Genomic DNA, 25,243 nt, shown 5'->3' with positions numbered 1-25,243 from the left:
GGCTATGTGAGAGTTCGTAAGCTCCTCAGCACGTTAGCGGGATTCTCCCGATTTACTGGACAACCATCCAAATGGATTCATTCACCCACAGCTACATGGCCACATACATGGGAGCCTGATATACAAATGTGCACAACTCCATCAGTCACCCACCCAATTACACACTTTGAATGATTTGTTAATGATTCATGATAACATAAAGTGCAGATTCAGCACCAAGATTAGCAGTATTTTATGTGAACTTTCACAGAAAAAGAGAAAGACAGAGTGAGAAAGAAAAGATCGAACATGAACGCTGTCAAAACACTAAGGTACTGGGGGGGGGGGGGGGGGAATGTGTAAAGGTGTAATGTATAACTACACTCTGCTTTTGATAATAAACATAACTTACACAAAAAAAAATACAAAGGTACTTTAAATATATTTCAAATGACATTCTACTAAGTGGGTAAATTCCACTTAAATGGATGAACTGAGACAATTATCCACGGTGTCATTTAGTTGACAGAAGACAATACAAAAATAAACAACCCCTTTCAATAAATAATTGAAATTCTCTTCTGCCGTGTTTAGGATGAGGTGGCGTCCAGCAGTGAGGTAGCAAATTGCGAGCAACTAAAACTGCTCATGTGTGCCAAGTGTGGAAGAACTACGACTGCCGAAGCAAAGAACGTGAAAAGGCCGATGGCCCTGTTGGGTTTTTAGTCTCTTGGTGGAAACTTGGGGATAAACTCCATCCTCAGATGGATGTGGACAGCTCATTTTCTGACAAATGTAAATACATTTCCCATTTCATATCCTGCTTTTTAAACTAAATATCTTTTAAATTGTTGGTTGGACCAAACTAGAATCTAGAGACGTCCCTTTCAGCTCGGTAAACATACTGTATGATTACTGTCTTTTTGACTGATTTAAGATTCATTAATAAAAAATATATATAAAATGGACAATTTGATATCAAATATATTCCACAGTGCCACACAATGAGCCTCTCTACTCTCTCGTGTTATTTCCCGCCCATGTGTTTGTGTGTTTTTCCATGTGGAGACACCAGTCTGAAGCCCCTTCGTTTGGGCAGGTTCAGTCTTTTCATGAGTAGTGTGTGTGTGTCAGTAGAGCTTGTCCTTTATTCTAGGGCTCCCACTACAATACCCGGCAAAGGGCGACTGATCAAGAATATTAACTGCAAACCTGCGGTGGAGGAAAAAGCTCATGCAGCCTCTTAGAATTATACCCATGAAGGTCACACCAAATGAAAAGAGACAGATTTTCATCTTTTCATGTAGCGCTAAATCATGTGAATAGATTTTAAAAAATCCTGCAGGCAATCGTCAGAGTACAGCCGTACCCAACATCCATGCTGCACGCATGTTCCTGCAGCATTTGACCTTGGCAGTTATAGACCTCGACGCACTTCACCTAATTAAAACACCCATGTACCATTTTCCCAAAGGCCTCCCAAGAGCTTATAGGGGCGGCTAATAGGGGAGTAAACACTGCCTCACAAAAGCCAACAAACAAAAACCATGGAATGGTTTGTGTATGTGAGATAATTTACCATTGCCGGGTAGACCATTTATTCTCCGCTGTCTCTTTTTCCCCTCGCTTTGAAACCACCTCCCCCCTCCTCCCCCCCTATGGCTCCTCTGTACAAACACACACTCACAGGAACCCTACAAGCAGACGGCACCTGCGCAAACACAGCAACGCCACCAGATCTGACATTTGCTTTTCTTTTTGGTCCTAATAAACCTGTAATTTCATCCAAGGTATTAAGTTCTGTTCTGTCCAGAATAAAGGATAGAGGTAACATTACAAAACAACAGTATCTCGTGAATAATATTACAAACAATTTGAAACTAAAACCTGAGAGCAGGAATCAACACAATGCAGACAGCTGAACTGTTTTGAGAGATGCTTTGCGCTTCAATGGGCTCCTTCTCATGCGGCGGGTTTTTACCCTTCTGCCACTTCCTTCACAAGAAACACACACACACAAACACCTCGGTCACGTGGACTGCCCGTGGGGGCCGCGTACAAACACACAATGTGCACTACAGCAAACACGTACCATGTGGTCACTCAGAAACGCGCACACACATGTGTTGCGCCGGCCCTTCCCTCTGTCGCTTTGTCCTGTCGGATCAGGAGCCAGCTCCTCTCTGTCTTTCCTACAGCGTGACTCTCCTGCTAGTGTGCCCACCCGCCATGTCTAACACTGATGGATGCTCCAAAGACACTCAGACAGGAGCTGTGTGTGCGTGTGTGTGTGTGTGTGTGTGTGTGTGTGTGCACGTGCATGCCTATTCTTTGACCTTCAAATCACCTTCCATCCCGACAACCCACCAGCACCACTTCCCAGCCTCCCTATTGGTGCTCACATCTTGGTATGTTCTGTCCGATTTACATGGAAGACTGGTTCAGTGCTGCAAAGGCCACCTGAGGGTGGGGGAGGGGAGTGCGGGGGGGACGAGGCGGGGGGGGGTTGGGGAGGCAGAGGCATGTTTGCCTATCCTGCACTGACTGCTAATTGGCTGCCATATACCCTGCGGAGGGGGAGGAACCAAGGATGGAAGACGTAGGAGGACATGATGGGCAGCAGCAAAGAGTAGAAGAAGAGAGAGAAAAAGTGAGGGAGCACGTGACACGTCTTGGGATATAGAGGTGTGCTGGGATGGGTTGGGGGGAGACGGAAAAGATGGAGGGGAAGAGAAGCGTCTCCTGTGGAGAAACGGAAGGAGCAGATGGCTTCCGAAGAGAAACGGATGATGTGAGAGTGACAAAAGGAGCAGAATGCCGTATGACTCCATCCAGCGGCGGCGGCTGCGGCGTCGTCTCTGCCCACTTTGTAATGTTGTACGCATGTTTTTCAGGAGCGTCACAAACTCCATCACTCGTCTCTGCGGAAAGTTAGGAACCGGTCCACGGATGATCATCACTCCAACCGCTCTGACGCGGTTCGGACATTCTTCTATCTTTTTTTATAAATACTCCCCTATCACTGCCCAATCTGCCCGTACATCCCGACCTCCTCCCCCTGCCACCGCCCCGCTTTCTGCTCCCCCCCAAGGCAGTGATTTGTGGATCCTGTCATACTCTGGCAGCTGGATCTCCTGCCTGTGCCCCCGTAGAGAAAAATGAGAAGGAGACAGAGACAGAGAGAACGGGGGAGGATGAGAGGAAGTGAGGATCTAGCCACCTCCGAATAATTACATGTCCCCTCTCTCCACTGTCATCCTTTAAACATGGTGAAATGTAGTCTACTGGACTAAAAATAATCTGGGCTGTTGAGATGGTTTAATCTCAATGACTCCCCCATTCTTAAAAAATGAGTAGATTCACTTCCAAACTCCCACACGGGGGAGTTGCTGATAAGTCCTCCTCTTAGGATGACGGTCCGCGGGGCCGTGCGCTGTTTGCTGCGTTATTGTGTTGCAGTTTTGGATTCGGCAGATGACGGATTGACTTGTTTACTCGTACCAAGGCTGCAGATGTGGCAGTAACGAAATCTGAAATAACATCGACGCCCGACGATTGATTCGAATTTACAATAAGTAAATCACAAGCTCACAATGCCTCTCATAAACTCGCTGCCAAATCGCTTTTTTCATAGAGGATGTTTTAACGTGTCACTGCAGAAAAAACTGAAAGGGTCTTGGTATTGTGAATGCAGGTCACATAGGCCCCTCTGAATTGTGCTGTTTCTGCTTTTCTGATTTTGAGCTTTGGTGACCAAAGAAATCCTGACAAGAAATTGGAAAATATGTCACAATCGTGTAGGTCATTTAGGAAGAAATTCTCACAGTGGTACCGGTGCAATGAACCAAGTCTAAGAACCAATGCATCCGAATACAACATGAAATGCCAGCAGTACGTAGGTGTGATATTGATGACGACTCGGATCCTTTAAGGCCCTCGTAATGTGCACGCCGACTCACAGGAATGGATGTGGCACACTTAATACAGAATGGCACCAGAATTAATGTGTGCAATTACATGTCAAAAAAAGGGCCTGCAATGACTGAGGTGACGTTTATTTGAAGCTAGTTTTGATTAAAGTTCAGAGTTTTTATCAAGCGGTCTCAAAGCTCATTTACCGCAGCTGTTCATACTATTTATGGATATTTTCTTTTTCGCCAGTAAGCAGTGCTAAGGAGCCAGTGTGCACATAATAACACGTGGCAATTACACACCTTAAAGGATTGCTCCCATTTTAATGTTAATAATCAAACCTGTGCGTTTCCTGCTATGTCAAAAAGTCCAAAAAAAGGTCATCCCATCTCCTAAAATTGGATCCGTCTGTGCACCTGCTAAAAATAATTAACCTTCATAATGAATTTTCCTTATTAATTAAATTTATATTGGTCGCTCTGGTGCACCAGCAGATAAAACAGGTACACTCCGGCGTCAGAGCCCATGGATCCCACAGCGGATGAGGCACTACGACGGGTAGCTGTACTTCAGGGGTTCGGTTCCAGTCCAGATATCTGGGCCGGAACTTCCTTCTCCATCCGCTGCTCGTTTCTTACTGTCCGATAAGCGACTTCAGATGCGAGAATGTTAGTGACTAGTTTACAAGCAAGTCGTCCGGCGATCACCGTCACCCCGCAGAGCTGCACAACACACACCGTGTGGCTGGAGATCAGCTCCACTGGAAGAAGCAGAGGTTAAGTGACCCGCTTTTCTCCACAACGTTGACTCGAGGTTCCCGATTCCCATCTTCTCTTAGCTTCGTCCCTCCTACATGTTTCATTTTATTGTTCCGTCAAACAAGAAACAAACACAATCACAATGAGTCAACGGGGAACAGTTGTGACTGCATGTGCCTTTGAAATGTGCAACCTGTGATCCAGCTTATTATTGATGGAGACAGGCTGGGTGACGTGTACCACCTCAGGGTGTGTTGTGAAAAACTCGCTCGCACTGAGGTTCCTGGCCGAGCGCTCACGCTTACTCACGCTTGCTCACATGCAAACACAATAATATGTACATCAAAGGGATACTGACTGATATCGAAACCTTTAAACAAGTAATGTTAGTATCATGTCCTCTGTAGTCCGTTTTCAATACCCAAGGCCTGTATTTCACAGACAAGCTTCCAGTCTTCCAGCACAATTAATTATACACTGACACACACTTTATATAGAACACACACATATACGTGAGAGGTTTTACTATGCTTGACATTTGTGCAGACGGCATATGCAAGCGGTCCTGTCGCATTTGGCACACCGGGCGGAAGGGTTGGACAGAGACAGAGGACCAGATAAAGAGGTAAACAAGGAGATGAATGAGTGCAACAAAGGGAAACGGGAGAATGTTTTTGAAAAGGTTGAAACTGGTTTTATTACCAGGCACACAAACATGCTATTCCTCACTGGATGAAGTCCTTCTTACCTCCCGTCATCCTTCTCACTTTCTCTTTCTAGTTTCACTCCCCAAGTCCCACCGTGTTTCCCACCTAATTGTCACCCTATTGCCTCCATCTGTCACGCATGCACGCACAAGCTGCCACGTTGCACTTTCGCTCCAATTTCTCTTCATTTTTTGCCATCTTGGCTGAGCCTTCCTCTCTGGAGCTCTAATTTTCTCCTGTAAATTTCCTCATGCTTTCGCCCTTGCCTCCCCCTCCCCCCCCTCTCCCCCTCCTCTCCTCTCCTCCACCTGAATCGACCCTCCTCCTTTGTCTCTCCCGTGTGACGGTGAACGATTGAGATGCCGGAGCAAAAGACGGGCCGTGATTGGAAATCCTGTTTAGCGCAGTGTGTTTCCTTCCCTTCTGTTTCTCCTCTCACGCCACCCCTCTTTTCTCCTCCTCCTCCTCCTCCTCCTCCTCCTCTCTCTCCTGCCCCTTAGGCGTGCGTATGTTCCAGCATGGTGGCCAGCACTGGCCTCCCTTTGATGCCCCATGATACATTGTGATGGCAGCGCTCAGCCTGATCTCAGCCTGAGTCCAAGCAACAAGCGAGGATCAATAGCGCCGTCTCACCGGGCAGGAGGGAGGGGGTGGGGCGGGGGACGTTGTCTCTGTTGGTCTCTTTGCCCTCTCAGCCTGTCTGATTATCTCATTCTCTCACCGTCCCTTCTATTTTTCTAAATGTTATCTCTTCTCACAACCTTTTCCACCCCGCGCAGCTCTGCTATCTCGACAACCCTCCTTTCTGTGATTTATTTATTGTCTTTTTCTTTCTGCTGCCCACGCGTTCCTGCCCCACACGCAGGAATGCCTCACTGCACATTAAATGTGGTTGTTTTATAATAAGTTAACAAATCCCCCCTCAGCGGAAGGTTTTCACAGTCAAATTTGCCCTCTGCGCTTGTGTTTGCAGGTATCTCCCCTAAAAGATACCACGACCACTACAAATGGCAATTACTTCAAAAATGTTATGCTCACAAAAATGACATGAAACACTTTCTGCAACCATGCAATAATACATTTACACTGAGTGCCAGGACAAGAAATAGGCAAATGTTATATTGCCTTTTGCCTTTACTGGCTCCTCATTGCAAAACATCGGTCGGGCCTGTCTTGACTTAAAATGCAAATAAGCAAGGATAAAAAGGACAGACATTTCAGTTTGAATGGTAAAAATCTATTTAGCCACGGATAAGCACTTAACAATGTCTTCATTTGAGGCTGCTGGAACAATCATTCATTTAGAATTACAATTCATCCTGAGGGGGGCATGGAAATCAGTATTTAAAGTTGTGCCGATTCAGTCAATTCGGTTTTTACAAAACTACATAAAATTGGGGCATAGAGCACGAAGCTGCAGGACAAAGACAGCACTATGTTTTCTTAATCAGTTAGCCAGACATTTATCCGTTTTAAACTTACATCAGATACTGTGCATAAGGAATGCACACACTTGCTTATAACTTTACATAAAGCAATAATCCATGGACGTTCATCTAAACATGTCCTTTCACGAAGCACCTTAATGAAGAGAATGAAAGAATCCTTTCCCTTTTCTATTTCAAGAGGATACAACGTGTTTGTGTTTTGATGTCCAGGGTGAAGGTCAAGTCTACTGAAATGACATCACCAAAAGTTTAAAAGACAGTAAAAGAAAATCACAATTCCTGTCCGTGGATCCTAAGAAAGGAGCCTGATGATCGATAGCAGCGTCTGGGATGAGAGTGACAGTTTCATGGTATTACAGTAATGGATCCACAGCATGGATAGAGTGGCTACATTACAGTGTGTGCATAAATACCTGGCACTGTCGAATTACTGATTTTCCGGATACAGTTCACAGTTTAACGTGAGTTATAGGTGGTGTGTGGATGACGAATCAACACAAATTTCCTCTCTGTTGAAGACTGATAATTGGCAGCCAGGGATCGCAGCAGTATGTTTAGACATATGGTGAGAGGGTTGGGACCAGGATGTACACCATGAGAGAGGGACCGTCATTGGGAGGAGGAGAGAGGGGGGGGGTTGCATGGCATCTAATGTGGCAATAAATAAATGTGTGGAGATTAATAAGTCAATTAAGAAAGATATTTGTTTTCAAAGATGGCGAAACTGTTAAGTGTGAGTGTGAAAAGGAGAGAGAGACAGAGAGAGAGAGAGAGAGAGAGAGAGAGCACTTCTCTTGTAGCACAGCTGGTAGATAAATAATACCTGTCACTCGCACAGTATTATCCTGGCAGTGGTATATGGCTTCACTGTTTTACGATGGGATCACCTTGTCTGTCATACGCGCTCACGCACCCACACGGTCAAGGTTTGTTTGTGTTGCTTGCAGTGATGGACGGGGGTCTGTAAAGCCCAAATTGTATTCCTTTCATACTGATTATTAAACAGACCCTATTGCAACAGTTGCCTGCCCTTTATGTTTGGACAATCTAAAAGGGGAAAACAGTTTCTTCAAATAAATAATTTCCTCTTCAGCTCCCTTGGTAAATAAATACATTTTTAACTAAATCACCTCATGACACAACTTCCTACTAGCAAGGTGGTCCGCTATCAGCATGGCCAATTCATCAGGTGCAGCTAATCCGAGGTTTAACTGTGCTAAATAAGATTTTAATTTATAATTTTATTTGCTGTTTTTAATTGTCTTTTAATTCCTGCATTTTATTTCACTTTATTGTATGAAATGTTATGATGTGAAGCACTTTGAGTCTGCCTTGTGTATGAAAAGCTCTATACAAATAAACTTGCCTTGCCTTGCCTATATTTGTATTTATATAAATAGAGGAAGCAGTTCTCTTTTTAATTGATCCTTAAAGCGGCTTCTCATTGGTTGTGGTCATGACCTCATACCCGTCACCCTGTATTAACAATCTAACCAGTAATATAGATGTGCCAGAGATTTGCACCAAATTCCATCGATCCACCTTCAAACCGCTTATCCGTCATACAGGGTCACTTTGGGCTGTGGGAGGAGGCCGGAGCACCCGGAGAGAAGCCACGCCCTTCTCGCTGTGAGGCGACAACGGCCACACCACCGAGAATAAAGAACTTCACCACAGAACCCTTTTTAGTTTCCAATTATTGGACATTTGGCAACCTTTGGAGAATAAAGGAGGCTCTGAGCTACTGTCAGAATCTGTTTCTTAATCAAACTGTAACAGCGATGACTGTACTCTGTCATTCAGACTCTCCTACTCACGCATCAGTTTGTTGTCCCGTCACCATTATCTCTCCACAGGTGAGCGCTGAATCACAGCCACCACGTTACAGCGAATCACACAACCACAGCCCCTCATTCCGCCCTTCAGTCTTGTTCATTGCGTCTCAGTCCGTCCACGTGTGTCTGCCTCTGCTGACGTCCCCTCGCGGGGTCTAAAGTGCGCGTGAGTGTCGAGAAGTCAGTGCCCTCTGAACCCGTGTGGCCGTCACACAGCACATCCACTGTCACAACAGACCTGACCCCCCCTCTGAGGATCACGCATGGTTGAGTGTGATTAGGTTAAACATGCCGCCTGAAATGACATGATTTGATGAGGCATTGGCAGCTGTGTGTGTGTGTGTGTGTGTGTGTGTGTGTTAGAGAGAAAGAGAGAGAGAGATTTTTCATCTGCTCTCATTTTTATATCCAGTAATCAAATGTATGTTTTGAGATTCTTAAGGTGGGTCTGCTTCTCTTTGTAGTTCCTCGTTCTTTTTCATCTGTGTGTGCGTGTGTCTTTGTGTGCGTGTGTGTGTGTGTGTGTGTGTGTGTGTGTGTGTGTGCCAAGGGCTCCCGGGCTGTTTACCCGGAGCTTGGACTTGTGGCCGATGTGCAACTGATTTCAGTGAGACAATGTTACAGCATCGTTTGACTTTAGCTCAGAGACACACATACGGTACATTTACACACACTCACACACACACTCACACACATATGCAAGCAGGGCTCAGCACAGCCACTGTTTCTTTTGTAATAACAGCATCAATTTAAGCTCACAGTAGGAGCAACCTTCACAGAGAGGTTATATACATATATATATATGTATCATTACCAAGGACATTTCCTCCACTCGTGTTGGTGTTACACATAAAATGTGTCTGTGAGTCAGATATGTCCTGTAAATTTCCTGTTGTGACTTCAGTCCTCTCATGGAAATTCAAGGCTTTGGACACTTCATCTGATGTGATGTTTGCGTTTCTAATCGCAGGATTGAGCTTGAACCAGATTGCTGGTTTGATGGCAGAGAATCACTCTAGGTGAGCGTGACACATCACATGTAGTAAAAAAAAACCAAGTCAAGGTGTTGTTCTCACCTATTGTTATGGTTTTTATTACATAACACCTGGGACTGTTATAATATACCCAAGTTCCTTCTACACTGACATTTCACAATTTGTTACGGATCGTGAAAAGGTGCCATTTAATAAACTCGAAGGCTTCTGAGCGGCAGCGTTGCAGCGCTGAGTCGGTAGTTTTCAGTTCCCGGTGCCAACAGGTCCGACAGTGTCCTCAACTGTAACAAAGGGGAGCAGATCTAATGGGCAACTGAAGGGTTGCAACTAACAATTCATTTATATCCATTTTTAGGTTCAACTTAAGCTTCTTTTCTGAGTCACAGTCAAAATAAACCCCTTGGTACTGTAAAGTTGACTCATTTATTTGAATAATGGGCACTGAATTTTAGAGATAAAATTGTACATTTCAATACCGATTACTATACCAATAACTTCAAATAACTCAACTATTAGCAAGCAGTCGCTCTTTGTAGAAATGAAATGCTAATGAAAAATCGGTTTCGTTCTGTAAATGTTCTTTTCTGCTGACAGATGTTCTCCGTCGCGTCTCTCTCTCTCTCTCACACGCCCACCTCCTTCATCTCCCTGCCTGCTAGTCAGCACAAGTCCTTTCCCTTGGTCTGATGCATTAACCAGGAAACCATTGAGCCCGCTACGAGAGGGGTTATGCCTCATTATGACAGAATAACAGAGTCAAAATGGAGCCCGATCCCTCCCAGCTGCTCCATAACAGTAATACTATCAGTGAGCCTGCAGCAGTGGAGGCTAATCCGGGCCATTTAATGTATAGCCACGCACTGCACCTCACTCAGGGGCTCATATCAGTATCCAACAGACACACACACACACACACACACACACACACACACACACACACACACACACACATATACATATTCGCACACTTCACATCCATAGAAATTTCAAAGTTCTCCCTTTGAACTGCCACTCATTACACAGAAAAATGTGTTCACCCTCTTCTTGTACATACAGTGCAGCTTTTGCATGCACGGATAGTGGATTCCCCTTCAATGTGTCATAGAACTACCAAACAGGAATAACAGATCGGTGCCTCTTTTGCTTTATGTCGTCTATTCGGATATATTTAATATCGGATTGTTCAGGCATAAAAACAGATTAACAAAAAACAAAACTCGCAAAAAAAAATACACAAAACATTTGTGAATTTTGTTTTTACCTTGTGGATGTTTGGAGGCAGAGGAGGTGACAACTACACACAGCGTCCCTCAGTACCGCTTGCCAACTCCAAGGCACATAAAATGAACACATGCATTTATGTGCGTGATGCACAACCCCAATGAATCAAGGTACCACAATGACAACGTGCGGCGTCATTTGTCTCCATTGAGCGCTAATTTATCAAGTAGTCTGTCTGTGCTGTCCCTAATTGTCGTCATTGCCGTGTATCGTTGTGTGTGTGTGCGTGCGTGTGTCTAAGGGGCCATCATGACCGCTTGGCGCGTTGTCGTGCTGAGTCTGACGTCCTTCAAATGACTGAGAGGAAACATCCCGCGCTCCTCATTGGATCAATTCACACACACAAGCATCTTTTTTCTTCATGCACTTCTAAATATAATGGCAGATCAGATATGCCTGAAGATACTCTGTTGTCCCTCATGCATGCTGTATGCACTATACATGCTGAATGAACCAGAAATGAATTAAATCTAAATCCATAAATGAACTAAATCAATATAAAAGTTATTTGACAAACTTCCTGATGCTCGATATTGATGATCGATATTTCTCTGTATCTGCAATTTGAATTTTTCTTGAATACTCCTTATGCAAAAAAATAAAATAAATAAAAGCCTCCGGCATGTTTCCACGTGTGAAGGAAGATAGTGTAACGCTTGTATCCATGATACAAAAGAAGATGTACACGCGCTGGTGATCAGCTAATATGTCACGTTACTCACTGACCTTCTGTCTGTCCGACTGTGTCTGTTTGTCAGCCGAAGCCATTCTTTTGGAAGCTAAAGCCGTAATCTGTCGCCGCCCTGGTTTATTAATAAGCCTATTCTGGATATTCCCCCTCTGTGAGTTGGTTGACTTTCAGCAGTGGCATCAGATTTTCAAAGAACTAGAATACATAGAGCGGCACCATCTGTGTCCACTTCAGCTTTTCCCTTTCTACTGCAATATGATATTTATTTTCATTTCATTTAAATGTACATCAGCCTGTTAATATTTCTCTTTTCATTTTCACATTATATAAGCTTGTATTTTCAACCAGCTCTTAATTCTTTATTTCTTTGTGTTTTTAGTCGCCTCTAGATGTTCTTCCTGCAACCCTGAAAGTTTGCTTTCAACTCAGTTCAATTCAACTCTTGAACTCCTAAAAACACCAAAAGGAACATCGGGTCTATTTATTGTAGCTCTGTGATCATTTTGTGGCGACTTCAGAGTTCAGTCAGAAAATGAGGCATCAGACGGCTCAGTCTGCAGACACTTGGGCTCTGAGGGGGGGAGACAGAGAGGGAGAGAGACAGGGAGAGAGACCTCAAAGGAAGCAAGGCTGTGAGCAGAAATAATGCAGAGGATGAGAGGAGGTTGGCGGTTAATGAGATGGGAAAAGAGATAGTGGGAGCGCAAAGCAAGTGATGCACCAGAAGATTATCAGCCAGATTTACACCTGATCTACCAACACGGAAGGCGGCTTCATGGGTCGTATCTTTACTGCCCCAAATACGTCTGAGACAGATATATAACACTAGGCATTCAAGATCCGAATGGCACCATCCAAATAGGAAATTAAAGGCAAATTAATTAATAAAAAAAACCCTGCAAGTGAGAGAAATATCTAATTGGCAAAAATGTAAAAAGAGTGTTTTTTGAATATGCTGGGCTTTTTTTGCTGCGTCAGTATGGTTTTGGTGGAAGGAGGGATATATTTAGTTTGGCCTGAGGGGGGAGAAAAAGTGTGAGAGAGATAGCGAGAAGTTAGTTGGTGTACAGAAGAGGAAGAGAAGATTGAAAGGAAAGATCCAGGCGACGTCATTCAAGAGCCAAAAAGGGGAATGACACACAAAGGTCAAGTAAGATCGGGAGAAGAGGATTGTGGCTGTTACGCAACTTCATTTCAACATATTTACAGTGTGCTTGTCTTACCAAATACATCAACTGCTGTCTTCAACAATCTGAGTTGTTGAAAACTCTTATTTACAAATGGATCATTTAGTATGAAGGATTTGTTGTGTGTGCATTTGTATTCGTATAGAACATTTCAACAACACGGCAAGTGCTTCACGTAAAACCATTAAAAACATAAAGCAAGGAGATTTGAAAACTGTTGAGAATATTGATTGAAAGATGAAGGGAAAAGATACACATTTGCAGTGTATAGTAAATTAACCAAAAGTCGGAAATGCAGAAATGGTCGATTAAAGGCAGCAGTAGACAGAAAAGTGTTAGGAAGGATTTTAAGCAGCTGAGGGACTCAGCAGACCTGCAAGCGTATGTAGAACAAAACTCTGCACAATGTTTTCAACCTGACTGACAACTAAAAGGGCAGAAAAAGAAAACGATCCCTCTGAAATACAGTCTGATAAGAATAGACTTAATCCGCAATCATTGGTTAAAGAAACAAGAAGGAACATTTGAACAGCTTCTTTTTTTTGGCAATGCACACGACATTGTTAAAATCATGTGAGTCTGAACCAAAGTGGTGCATCTACTGCTTCTAAAAAAACATTTGACATCTGTTAGTTGTGGTTTTCTGGTTGTTTACGGTTGTATTGAGGAACGTATCCACATCTGTCTGGTTGTTTTCAGCCACTATACATGGTCAGCATGGTCGGGATCATTCACTTCTTGCTGACAAGCGCATCCCTTCAGATGCTAATTAGGACTAAAAACACCCACAGAGCAGCAAACAGATTGGTAGGGAGACCTGGGGTCCTACAACCATTACGCCATTCAGACATAATGGTGGGAATGTAACTGGATTAGAACACAAGTTGGCCACCTGATGGGCAAACTGTATGATACGTTCATGCATGAGAGCATGTTCTCATGCTTGAATGGACACACATATACTCACATATTCTTAAAGCATATTTGCTCTGTTTGACTCCCTTCCCTCCGTCTCTCTGTCTCTCTGGTGGGGGGTCGTTGACGAGCTCAGTGCGGATATAATTGGCACTGGCCCCATGTGGCACTGTAGTGAAGAAATCAAGGGCGCACAGATGTAAACAAACACGCTCTCCCTTTCGCACAGATGCTGGCACACACACACACACACACACACACACACACACACAGCCCTCTGCCTATAGTACCTATTTTCACTCAGCACCCATCCTGCAGGCTCCCATGGTACTCATTTACGTGTTTTGATTTCAATGTCACACCGATCCTATCGCCCCCCCCTCCCCCGGTCTCTCCATCACTTCCTGCATCAAACAAACACCGTTTCTCTCGCCTTCTTCCCCCTTGCTCTCCCTCCCCTCCCTCCCTCCATCTCCACCTCCCTCTCACTCATGTTTATATTTCCCTCTCTCGCAGGCCAGCAACATGCAAATTATGCCCCACAAATGCAAATCCTTCCCTATCTCAGATGAAACCTCCGCCCGGCTCAGATGTGCCCCACTGAAGTCTTTCCTTCCATAACCGAGGGGCGTCTTTAGTTTGAAGCCTGCTCACCACAACTCCTAAATGAAGCAGCTCGTGTGTGCAGCGCATGTGCATCATTGAGGCGGTCCGTGGCATCTTTCCTCAATGTGTTTAGAATGTAAACTCGTCCAGGCTCTTATTATTCTATATGTTTCTGTGTGACTATGTGGTTCTCAAAGACGTTTCTGTGTGGTTGTGCTAAGAAAAGGAGCAAGACAGCTAGCGTTTGATTAGTTTTTTTGGGAGGAACAGTCTCAAACAACATGGAGGTCTGCATCTCAAAACCAAAGCAGGTTCCCACAGCGGCGTGAGCTTCAAGGATGCTACGTCATTGAATTCCAGCAAAGGATTGTTCAAATGTCTACCATCCTTTCATTATAACAGAGGAAACTCTTTGGAGGATTTTCAAAAGAGATGCCTGTGAATTTTCAGCGGCTCATAAAACGCCCACAATCCTACGTGCCTTTCCTGTCCCCCCAATTCGGAAACATTTATATACCCTCGTAAACTTGTTTTCTAAGCAAAAGGCATCAGAGAAGTTAGAACAAATAAGTTCAGACCAGACCTCATGTCAGCACATTAGTTGTGAACGTTATGGGGGTCTTTGGTGGAAAGTCAGTGTATCACTCAAGTCATTAGAAGGGTCAGAACTTAGAAAAAGCTGAGGCCCAAGAACTAAAGTTATTTGGTAGTGGAATCGGCCGGTGAAACGCCCCCTTTGCACTGTACTTCATTCATTGTTTACGCATTGTTCTGTGCTCTTTGCTGCAGTCAGAGCTGCGATTAGAGGCCATGCTGGCAAGGCTGACATTAGCTTAAGTGATCTGAGAGTGTTCTCGCGTTCTTCCTTCCCGCCATCTGTTCTCCTCTTCCCTCGCCACGCTTTCTTATTTACATCCCACATGCCTCGTACCCGCTCCATCTCTCACGCTCGTTTCTGTGTAATAAACCACGGCGTCACTTATGTTGTTATGCTTATGTTGCTTATGTTTTTTTTAACTCCCTTCTCATGACGCGTAGTCCTCTGCTCTCGGCTGCTCTCCCCCTCCGTCTCTTCATTCCATCTCTTCCTTCTTTCACACCTTGATTTTTTATCTCGCCCATAATTTCTTTACCGTCTTCCACAGCTCTTGTCCCGGCTCATTGGACCCGCTCAGATCTCTGCACAGTGGAACACAGCTAAATGTGCGTTGGACTGTGTGACCCAGCCTGTGTGTAATTTGTTTATATGTACACATGCAACCTTCTGCATGTGAGTGTGTGTGTGTGTGTGTGTGTGCAGAGCAGGGTGACTGTCCCCAGGGCAGCTCTCCACACCAGAACAGAGCAGAGCAGCAGCTGACCAGCTGTCGCCCCCTCGCAGCTATCAGCATGTCGTCTCCTCCATCTATTCTCTCCATCGCTCTCTCCGGTCCCCCCTCCCTGCCTCACCTTCTCTTTTTTTTATTGTGTCCAACTCTTTCTCACGCACACTCTTCCCCCCCGGTTGTCCCTTTGGACCCGAGCTCCGTCACACACCTCTCTCTCACTCTCGCCCCGGCGCTTCTTTTTTGAAGTTTTCACCTCCCTGTCACCCCCCCGCCGCCATCCTTCCCCTCACCGCACACTCTCCTCCCTTCCTTCTTAAGCTGTTTTTCCCCAGCTGTTGATATGTTGATTATAACCGTAGCAGGTTCTTTGACTTTCAAAAACTTGTCAACCCTTTTTGTCATCGGACTTTGGAACCACACAAAACAATCCTCCGTTTTCCTCTGTAATTGTAACCACTGCCTGACCTCGATTCTTCTCCTCCTTGTGTTTTCCTGTTCCCGGCTCCTCTCTGTCTGTCCGATATTTCAGTGTTAGGCTTTATATCCTGACGCTTTTAGCCCGTTGTTCATCCCTTACATGGTATTAAAATATATTTTCCTTGAAAATGAGCAGGGGTGAGCAGGAGAAGAGTTAAAGTCAGATAAGGAGATCATTCTTTTCTTAAGAGAGGAAACACGAGGATTTTATTGCTGTCTTCATTAGGGAAAGAGCTCAGGACGTGTTCAATGTATTTTAATCCTATTTTCCTATTTGCACTCCTGCTGGTTCAGGGAAGTACTATTGCGAGCCACAGATGCACCGATGCACAGAGTACTGTGTTGTGTACATGCAGAGCGATAAGAATAGAAAACTGGTCAATCTTCTACATCGTTCCCTGCAGTATGTTTTACTTTTATTCTTGATGAGAATTGCTTGCTTTTGTTAATGTTAATTCTAATTAATAAGAAGAAGATAAATAAACAAATGGGAACGACAGATGTACAGGTCCATGGTGCGATATGTGAATAACTATCATTAAAATGAATAAATCATTAAAACTACATATGAAAGTATATCTGCGAGAATGCACTTCAGATCAGCAATACTTGAAATAGATAGATGAAAAAATAAAACACTTGTTTGGCAGGTATAGTATTTACCTGTGTAAAGCATGCTAACTAACTAGGAGTAAACACAAAGTAAGCAGATGGGAATTTCATTAGTCGTCGAGATATTACTGACATTTAAAATATAAACTACAGCAGAATCCATTTCAAGATACTATTGAAAGTGCTGCAGACGTCCTTTTGCCATTGAAAGGCAATAACGTTGTCATTATAAGTGTTGTCATTTCACAGAGGGTCCTTTAAAAAGTGGTACATTTTTTTATACTGCCATAAGTGTTGTGTATCACGTCATGAAAAGGGAGAGCAGCTTTGTTCCATCGCCAAATCCCTTTGAAGTCCTTTTCCTCCGACCTATGAAGGGAGATGCATTTTATCTACACATACCTACTGCACTCTCTCCCTTTCTCTCATTTCCTCACGTTTCTCCATTTCTCTCTCTCTCTCTCTCTCTCTCTCGAAGTGGCCTCAAGGATTAAATGTGTCTAATTAAGAAGTGATTATGTGAAGGCAGCAACAAAAGGGATTGCATGTCTCTATTCCATCGGCCTACCGTCATCAGCCTGTGCCCTCATTCCACCTTTAAATCACACACACACACTCTGTATCCCACCTATTACACCTCTCACCTCTAGATTTTCTTTTCTTTACTTTTGTTAAAACCATTTTTTTTAATCTGCAGAATTACTTAATCTTTTGGTACTTTGCTGCCCAGAGTGGTGTAGTACTTATGAATAATTATTTCCTCTTTTGTTTTGTAAGTACTGGCATTTTACAGGGGCGGAGAGATGAGAAAATAATAATATTTAAAATGTTGATGAGCACAACAACAAGCTGTTTGAGAACTACATATAGTAGATTTTATTATAAAACGGAACTCCAGTTTTTTCAATGTGTGATTCCCCCCTGAACCATCAGAGATAATAAGCAATATTTAAAGGATAACTAACTATCAGACCGATAAATCACAAGTCAAACAAAATTACAAATTACAGCAGATACTGTAGTAGACTACCTGCTGTAGGTACTAAATCGCCTAAAGGCTGAATAAACTATGATGTTGAAGACTACACAAATGACCACGGCAACATAATGTGAGAAAGCAGCGTTAAAAAAAGGGGGATTTAATAGCAGGGGGAGAAAGCAATTGAAGAAGTGAGCCGACAGAAGAAAGCACAGTGCTAATAAGCGCAGTGTGGGGTGAAAAAGAGGACAAAACCATGTTTATTGCAATGGTGGGAAGATGAAAGTTAGGGAGAAGCCTCTGCATTTTTCTTTTGGTTCGCGTGAAAATACCGCCTGTGCATTTGTGATAATGTGAAACAAGAAAACCGTTCAGATATAAACCCGAGCATAGGAAACATCTCGTATCGCTGAATTGATCTGTGCATGCATTTCTTGTTTATGGATGTTATGCGGCGTCATCTGCGAGTGCAGATTTCTTCCAGACTTCAGGGCTGTACAATAAAAACATCCACCTCATTAAAAAAGGTCAGCCTGGAAAACACTCGCACCAAAGAACGTCTCACATTGGCTCTGCGGCGCCTGATGACGAGGACGAAATAGTGAGGCAGCGGGGACCTTTGTCCTTTAAAACGTGCCATCACTCTTGTCACAAATGAGCCCCCAGGAAGGGCTGCCACTTATTTGAGTCTCAATGCACTAAAGAAGCGCGTGCGTGTGTGAGTGTGTGGTCAAAACACAAAGAGGGAGGCAGATGGGTCACACGGTGCTCCCTCTGTGGGGGCCGGAGCTGGAACACAGCTAATTACATCTTAATTAAAAACCTCTGTCCCTGCTGCTTGCCCACGGAAGACGCATGTGTGCTCATGCTTAACTGGATGTGTGCTTCGATACAAACGGGTGCGAGGTGCGAGGTGCGAGGTGCTCGTGGATGTTGAGGCTTTGTCCCAGTTCTCTCGATGAATCCGTCCCCTTGTTTCTGAATCGCTCCCGGCTTTGAAGGTCGCTCTAACGGAACACATTCCTTGCTGAAACTATACAGTAAATGAGCAAAGCCGGTTTATCACAGCGGTGCAAAACCAAAATAAACAGTTTGACATGACTGCAAGAAGGACGACCGAGAACTACATAATAATTTATATATATATCTTTTTTTAAAGTACATAAAGAAGTAAAGGCAAAGATACAAGTGACTTATTTGCAGTAGCGTATTTGCAAAGCGAGAAACGTGCAGGACTGTTGAATCAGGAAGGGAGAGAGAAACTACTGCAGCTCTCTGTGTGCATGCAGAGCACACTACACCACACGCTGTACAGAGAACACACATGACTCTGTCAATGAATATATGTGGAGCGTCACCAGTAACATCGCTGCCGCATTTTGTGGCTGGATGACGTTGTTTTGACGGGTGATGAGGCAGCGATAATGTGAAATGCCCTCATCGATCCACACTCAGTTCAACAACCAAGCATCATAAAAAGAGATTGCTTGTTGTCCTGAACACAAACCGGACGCAGCAGGAACTTTCCCTTCAGCTCAATTCAGGGGGGCCGAGATCCCACCAAAACATTATAAACGGATGAACGTGTGTAAACAAACGCCGTGGTGGAGGGATTTTATGCAAGCGCTTGCTTCCATGGAAACGATGGGTATTGATCCAAGTACAAAAACGAGGTATCAAATAACATAATTTTAACGGTACTCAGCCCCGATGCAAACGCACACGGAATGACGGACACACACGTGAAGCACTGACCGTTGTTGGAGCGCAGAGATCGGGCGGAGATGCCGTTGGTGCCTATAGGATGATGAACCCCTGTTCCATCCACCAATCCCGCCTCGCCCGGCTGCTTCATGAGCTCGGTCAGAGTCCTGGAGGGAGGAAGAGAAAACACACCTTTACGCACCGACAAAATCATCCTGCGCAACAGTACAACAGTACAAAAAGAAAAAGAATAAGAAAGATGTTAAAAGGTTGAAATGAATAAACACACGCGTTCATGGGACATAACGTAAAAATGATTAAAAATACAACCAAACAGCTTAATAGCTCTACCAGACAATTTGAGGCAGATTGTTCACATCTATGAAAACAAACCCAAACAGAAAACACTCAGTATGAAATACAAGAAAGTGGAATCGAGGATGAAAAGCACGAGTCTCTGGATGTTTGCCAACTGGGAGCATCAATCATTTATATATATATAAAAAAAAAATCAAACAACTTGCCATCTTTTATTGTTTGATGCCTTTGAACAAGTTCTGTTGCGTCCTCAAAACTGGAGCAGAGGCAGGAAACAGACTTCCTACATGCAGATTTAACTCCTTCTGTGCACGCGGAACCCGCAGCTTGCACAGCGCCTCCTTCACCAGGCAGAGAGCGGTTGGACGATTTTGTTCTGGAAAGACATTATCTTGTCTATTTTGTTCAAAATGCAAGAGGAGACGGGTTTTCTGATTTGTCAGAGTGCGTCTCGTACAAAGCCTCATCACTACCACATGTGTGATTTCAGCTTAATTGCTTCAGTGAACAACCCCGGTGGAAAATAAAAGGTTATTACTTGCCCCATTAGAGAGGCATTTGTTTATTATTAAAGAAAAAAAAAAGCTGGCGTTATTCGGTTGTTGTTATAAAAAGCTGTATTCCGTTTCCACTTATTTAACCTCAATAATTAGTTTTTAAAACTTTCCAGTATTTGCTCACATTAACGAGGTCTAAGAGGGGAAGACAGCGCTCAACGTGTCGCCATTGACCAGGAAATTAAAGCGACATACTCGACGAATCAGCTGTGACCAGAGAGCTGCTATCAAGGGACCCAGAAGTATTTTCTCACTTTTAATTGCACTGTTGTAACCTCCAACACAGCCTCCTACAATGCAGCAGAGCGTCTTGTCATTAGGCTGCTGCGAGATGATTGCCTGTGGTCATGGCAGCAGTGTGCATAAACACTCCCACTCCTGCACTGTGTAATTCAACACAGCGCGCTTGAAATAGGACCTTAGCAGAAGGTGCCAGAGTGAAGATGTTTGTGTAATTTGATCCCAGATTAAAGACACAAGGATAATCCGGGTCATGATTGAGTTCACGGCAGATCTTGTTTGAACGGGGAGAAAAATGCAATCAGCTTTTTGTGGGGATGTTTTTCCACAAAATATGAGAAGAAATCAAATCAAAAGCATCAGGCAGGACAAATCAACATTTAAATATGTATTTCATTCCCACTGCTAAGGTGCCATTAAGTAATCCTCGGCTGCTCCAGTGGACTGTAGCTGTACTGGGAGGGAATTTCCCGTTGCTCATGGGAAAATGTCTGGTTCAGCAAGGAAGTTGCTGATGTAACTCTTCTAGTAAATATTCTGGCAAATACTCTGTATATATATATATATATATATATATATATATATATATATATATATATATATATATTTGAGGTTTAAAGGATACATTTTGACTTCCATAGGGAAAGTTGCGCCTTAACAGGACAGGCGAGGGTGATAAATAGTCATAAAATGTGCACTCATACTGTTTAAGATGGGCAGTATGTGCCACAGCAACACATATGCTGCATTTACACATTCATCTCAATTGCTCGTTGCAGTTTCTGCTTGCCAGCCAATCCATTTTCTCCCCTCCATCTCATTAATATCTGTCCACTTGCATTGCATTACTTCATGAAATGTTCAGGCTGCACCTCGCGTCACTCTCTCACCACCCCGGCCGCTCGCTTTCGTCCCCTGGAGAAGGCTTGAGAGCGCTATTGTTCAGTGCTTGTTGTTCTGTAGACCCTCGATCTCCCTGGAAACATCGTTCTTTTTCTCCTTCTACTAATCCCGTCTGCTTTATCTTCTCAACCTCCTGCGTCGGACTCCATTTCCCTCCTCTTATCTCTGCTGCTGCCCACCTTCTTCATCTTCGTTCGCACCTAAGAGCCTTTCTACCCCCCCCGGTATTGCCTCCTTGACCCTGCGTCTCTCTTTCATCTTCTCTTAGCTCTCAGATTCGGACCCGTGGCCTAATTTCTATTTCCTCTCTGTCTCCGTCTCTTACCCATCCGTGTTCCCAGCCCCTTCGTCCCTCATCGACCCCCCGCTCCCACACACACACACACACACACACCACCCTCGAGGAAACTCACATAAACTATTCTAACTTGCAATATTAGCGCTCATGAAATAATACACAGCGGGATGAGGACATCAAAGGCCCCGTGTTGGTGCACACACACACACACAATCAATAAATGACTCCAGCTCGTAGCTTTTCGGCACATCGTTCTGACAGCCAATCTGTACGGCTTAAGTACAGAGTAAGAGATTCAAACGCTTTTCCAACCAGACCAGAACAGCATCCAGCAGGTCCATGTGCAGAAGATGCCCGTCCCTTCTATGAGCGCGACATGCAGCACTTCACATAGGACTCACACACAACAATGCGTTCAGTGCATAACAACACAGGCCTTCTACATTCCGGAAGAACTTGTATTCAGATGCTGAGTTTCTTGCAGGAAGCTGTGCATGCAATAAGTTCCCCTTCCTGGGGAAGAGTAACTGTAGTTTAAGTAGAGCTGGTGTTACTGGCGTTTTAGGCTTTGAAAACAGCTCTGGAGGAGCTTTGTCATTGCTTTTGAGAATAATCCTGGAGATGCATCAGCCATTTCTGGTGGTTTTCAGACGTGGGTTTGGAAACAAAAAAATATATAACCCCAAAAATGTGTTACAGAGAGCTTATGGGGAAATTAAGGATTTATCCTCTTGCAGGTTGGCCATTTAATGCTGCGGATTTTAATGTGTTTTTTTGTCGTTATTTGATGGTGAGGAGATTCTGCTGCAACAATGTATCGCACACATTATATATTAGTTATATTACAGTTATTATTATTAGTCTGACTGATTCATGGAGATTGTGTACTGATTGATCTTGTGTCATTTTGCTCACCACATGTGTACTTTTAGTATACGGAATTACTACAATTTCATTTTGACCCACTTCAGGGTCCACGCTGCCCCTCACCCCCCCTAACCCTAACCCCACCCCTAACCCTGGGATTGTAGTTTCACATCCCAAAGTCAAACTACATTAATGTAACATTCGTAGGAGTCGGTGTGTCAAGTTAGTTTTCATTATAAAACGCCTGCTTTTACCTTCTGTTCTCTATACTTTTTTTAATTACAGTACAGCACACGTACTTTATTCACTTAAGATATCTTTCATATACAGCAGGGAAGTGTCCTGTTAAATGACTTCAATCGTTCTCTGTAACGCGCGCCAGGATATGAGTTGAGTAATGAACAGATGTACAGTTTTTTTCAAAACTTGTAAACAAAAATAATTAAGCCAAAGGCTGAAACAATCCACCACAGAGGGTTTTAACTTCTGGAAAACTCCAGTGAAACATATCCGGGCCTTTGGAGGGAGTTTGCATGTTTTCTGTAGAAACAGTAGTGAGGATCTCACCGTGGAACAAGAGGCAGACCTCCATCGTCCCACACAGCATCACTGGTTTAAAATCACGTGATAGACAGCAGTCTTCGTACATGTCATTAAAGTTAATTAGTTACTTTACACTTGAACTAATGCGATTGAATAATACATGATGGGTTAGAAAAGCGATATGTTAAACTGCTTCATTACATACCGTTATCAAAAGAACTGACAATCAAATTGTCTGACAGCGCATGTAAATGTGGTCGGTTCTCTCCTCGTGGTTGTGAACGTACCTTTGAACACTGTTCTGTCTTTGTAAACTCAAAAGGGGGACGAAAGGTCCGGGATGAGTCAGATCCGCTGCATGCAAATCTGCGATTCCTTTTCAATCGAGTGAGTGGACTTTGAAATTCAATTCACAAGTAATAAAGAACCAAATTTCACGATTGGGGCCGGAACACATTTTGCCAGCTCCAGACGGGGTTTCTTTCCACGGTCAAATCGTAGATCAATGCGGCCAAATCCCCTCGCAAACACGCCGCCTGCGTTTGTCTGCGTACGTTGTCCTGCCCCGTCCTGGTGGCGTGGATCTAAATGTGCACCGTTGCTTTCAATCCTCAAAGTGTGTTTGTTCTAAAAATAGAGTGAAAGAAACACCCCACGGTCATGTAATAAGACATTCGGTATTGTTCTGCACACAAACACATTTACTCCCCTGGGTTTGTAACACGGCATTTTGTGGCTGAATCACTCCTCACTGTCACAGCAGGTTAGTTTATATTACAAGGCCCCCCTGCAGATGAATCCAGGGCCCCGAAACCGAGCACGGGGCCGAGCGAGGAGATACAACGGGGGGGGGGGCGGTGTGCGCTCGCTTGTGAGGCCGCTCCCCAGCCGACGCACAAACACCAGATCGCGCTCAGGGAGTTCATGGATCGTAGGACACCTTTTGTTCTCACCTGGGGTGAACTTACAGTGGGAGGCAGTGGTTTTACTATGCGTGTTTGCGTCGGTCAACGATGACTTAGTGTTTTATCCTCCCTGGCCGTGCGAGGGAATTATAGAATTAGCGAATGAGCATGTGTGGGAGTTTATGACCGCGCGGGGGCTGTTGTTTCCTTATTCCTGTAGCTCGTGTTTCATTATTAATTAGATTTGTGAGGCCCCATAAACACGAATAAACAAAACAAATAAGGCCCCGGTTGTTGTGACCGAGTGATTTAATTTTCCACCTACTTGCATATTTCTCACTGCGTCTGTTTTGTGTTTCTACTTCAACAATAATACAATGAAGTTGGTTTTCATTCTCCTCCATGTTGTTTGCAATCAGCCGTCTTTTTAACGGTGTGTTTGTTATGCAAAATGAAAAAAGTTAAAGTTCATCGTCATGTTCCAAAACTGTTGCCTCTGAATGGGCGGTTTGAACCAGAATGACAAATGAAGCCTTTTGTCGGTAAGAGGAGAGGCAGATATTCAAATGTAGCGCAGTGTGTGTGTGTGTGTCTGTTTGTCTTTCATCTGTCTCTTTGTCTTATGTTGTCATGAAGTGATGGAGCAAACTCTCATCAGTAATTCACTGCAATTTATTCCACCACTGCTGTCAGAGGGAAACAACACACACACACTCACAAATAGCGGCACAAGTGGAAGCATGTATTATCTCAAAGGGGGTCTGTTACACCAGTACCTCTAACACATGTATGTGCACACACACGCACAGTAGGACACACACACATGCAGTGGCTGCCAGATAGTGCGCCCTTGTAGGCTTGGTGCAGAGCCTGAATCCGTCTCCCACCCCGATACACCCCTATTAGAGCTGACAGCTGCCAAATAATGTCCCTTGGCATGGCTGAGCGCCTGCAATGCCAGCGCCAGTTTGTCTTTATGCATTCGAGCCTTTCATCCACTTTCATGGGTGTGTTTACGTGTGCACAACCTTACTATCGGAAGAGCCTTTGAACCACAAGTGGTGCATTAATATTAAATAAACGGGAAGTACAGGAAATAGGGCTACTAAATCAGAGTTAAGGCAAAGCGTTGAATTCAGCTGTAGTACGGAGGAATCACTTTCAACAGATCAGCAAAGGAACAGAAAACACTATTTTT

The 25,243-nt window shown here is 44.1% G+C and overlaps 1 protein-coding gene across 3 annotated transcripts in view; it reads right to left on the bottom strand.

Moving 5' to 3' along the window:
• The window catches only part of LOC120827762 (protein shisa-8), a 69,694-nt gene that overhangs the window by 23,356 nt on the left and 21,095 nt on the right, over window positions 1-25,243 (bottom strand). For all 3 annotated transcript variants that reach the window (XM_040190869.2, XM_078083534.1, XM_040190871.2), the window contains one exon: window positions 19,466-19,581. In XM_040190869.2, coding sequence (XP_040046803.2) covers window positions 19,466-19,581 — 116 coding nt within the window. The remainder of the gene's footprint in view (window positions 1-19,465; window positions 19,582-25,243) is intronic.

The sequence above is a fragment of the Gasterosteus aculeatus genome, chromosome 11 (genome assembly GCF_964276395.1).
Source record: "Gasterosteus aculeatus chromosome 11, fGasAcu3.hap1.1, whole genome shotgun sequence".
In the NCBI taxonomy this organism is placed as follows: Eukaryota; Metazoa; Chordata; class Actinopteri; order Perciformes; family Gasterosteidae; genus Gasterosteus; species Gasterosteus aculeatus.
This window is presented reverse-complemented; position numbering and strand designations above follow the sequence as displayed.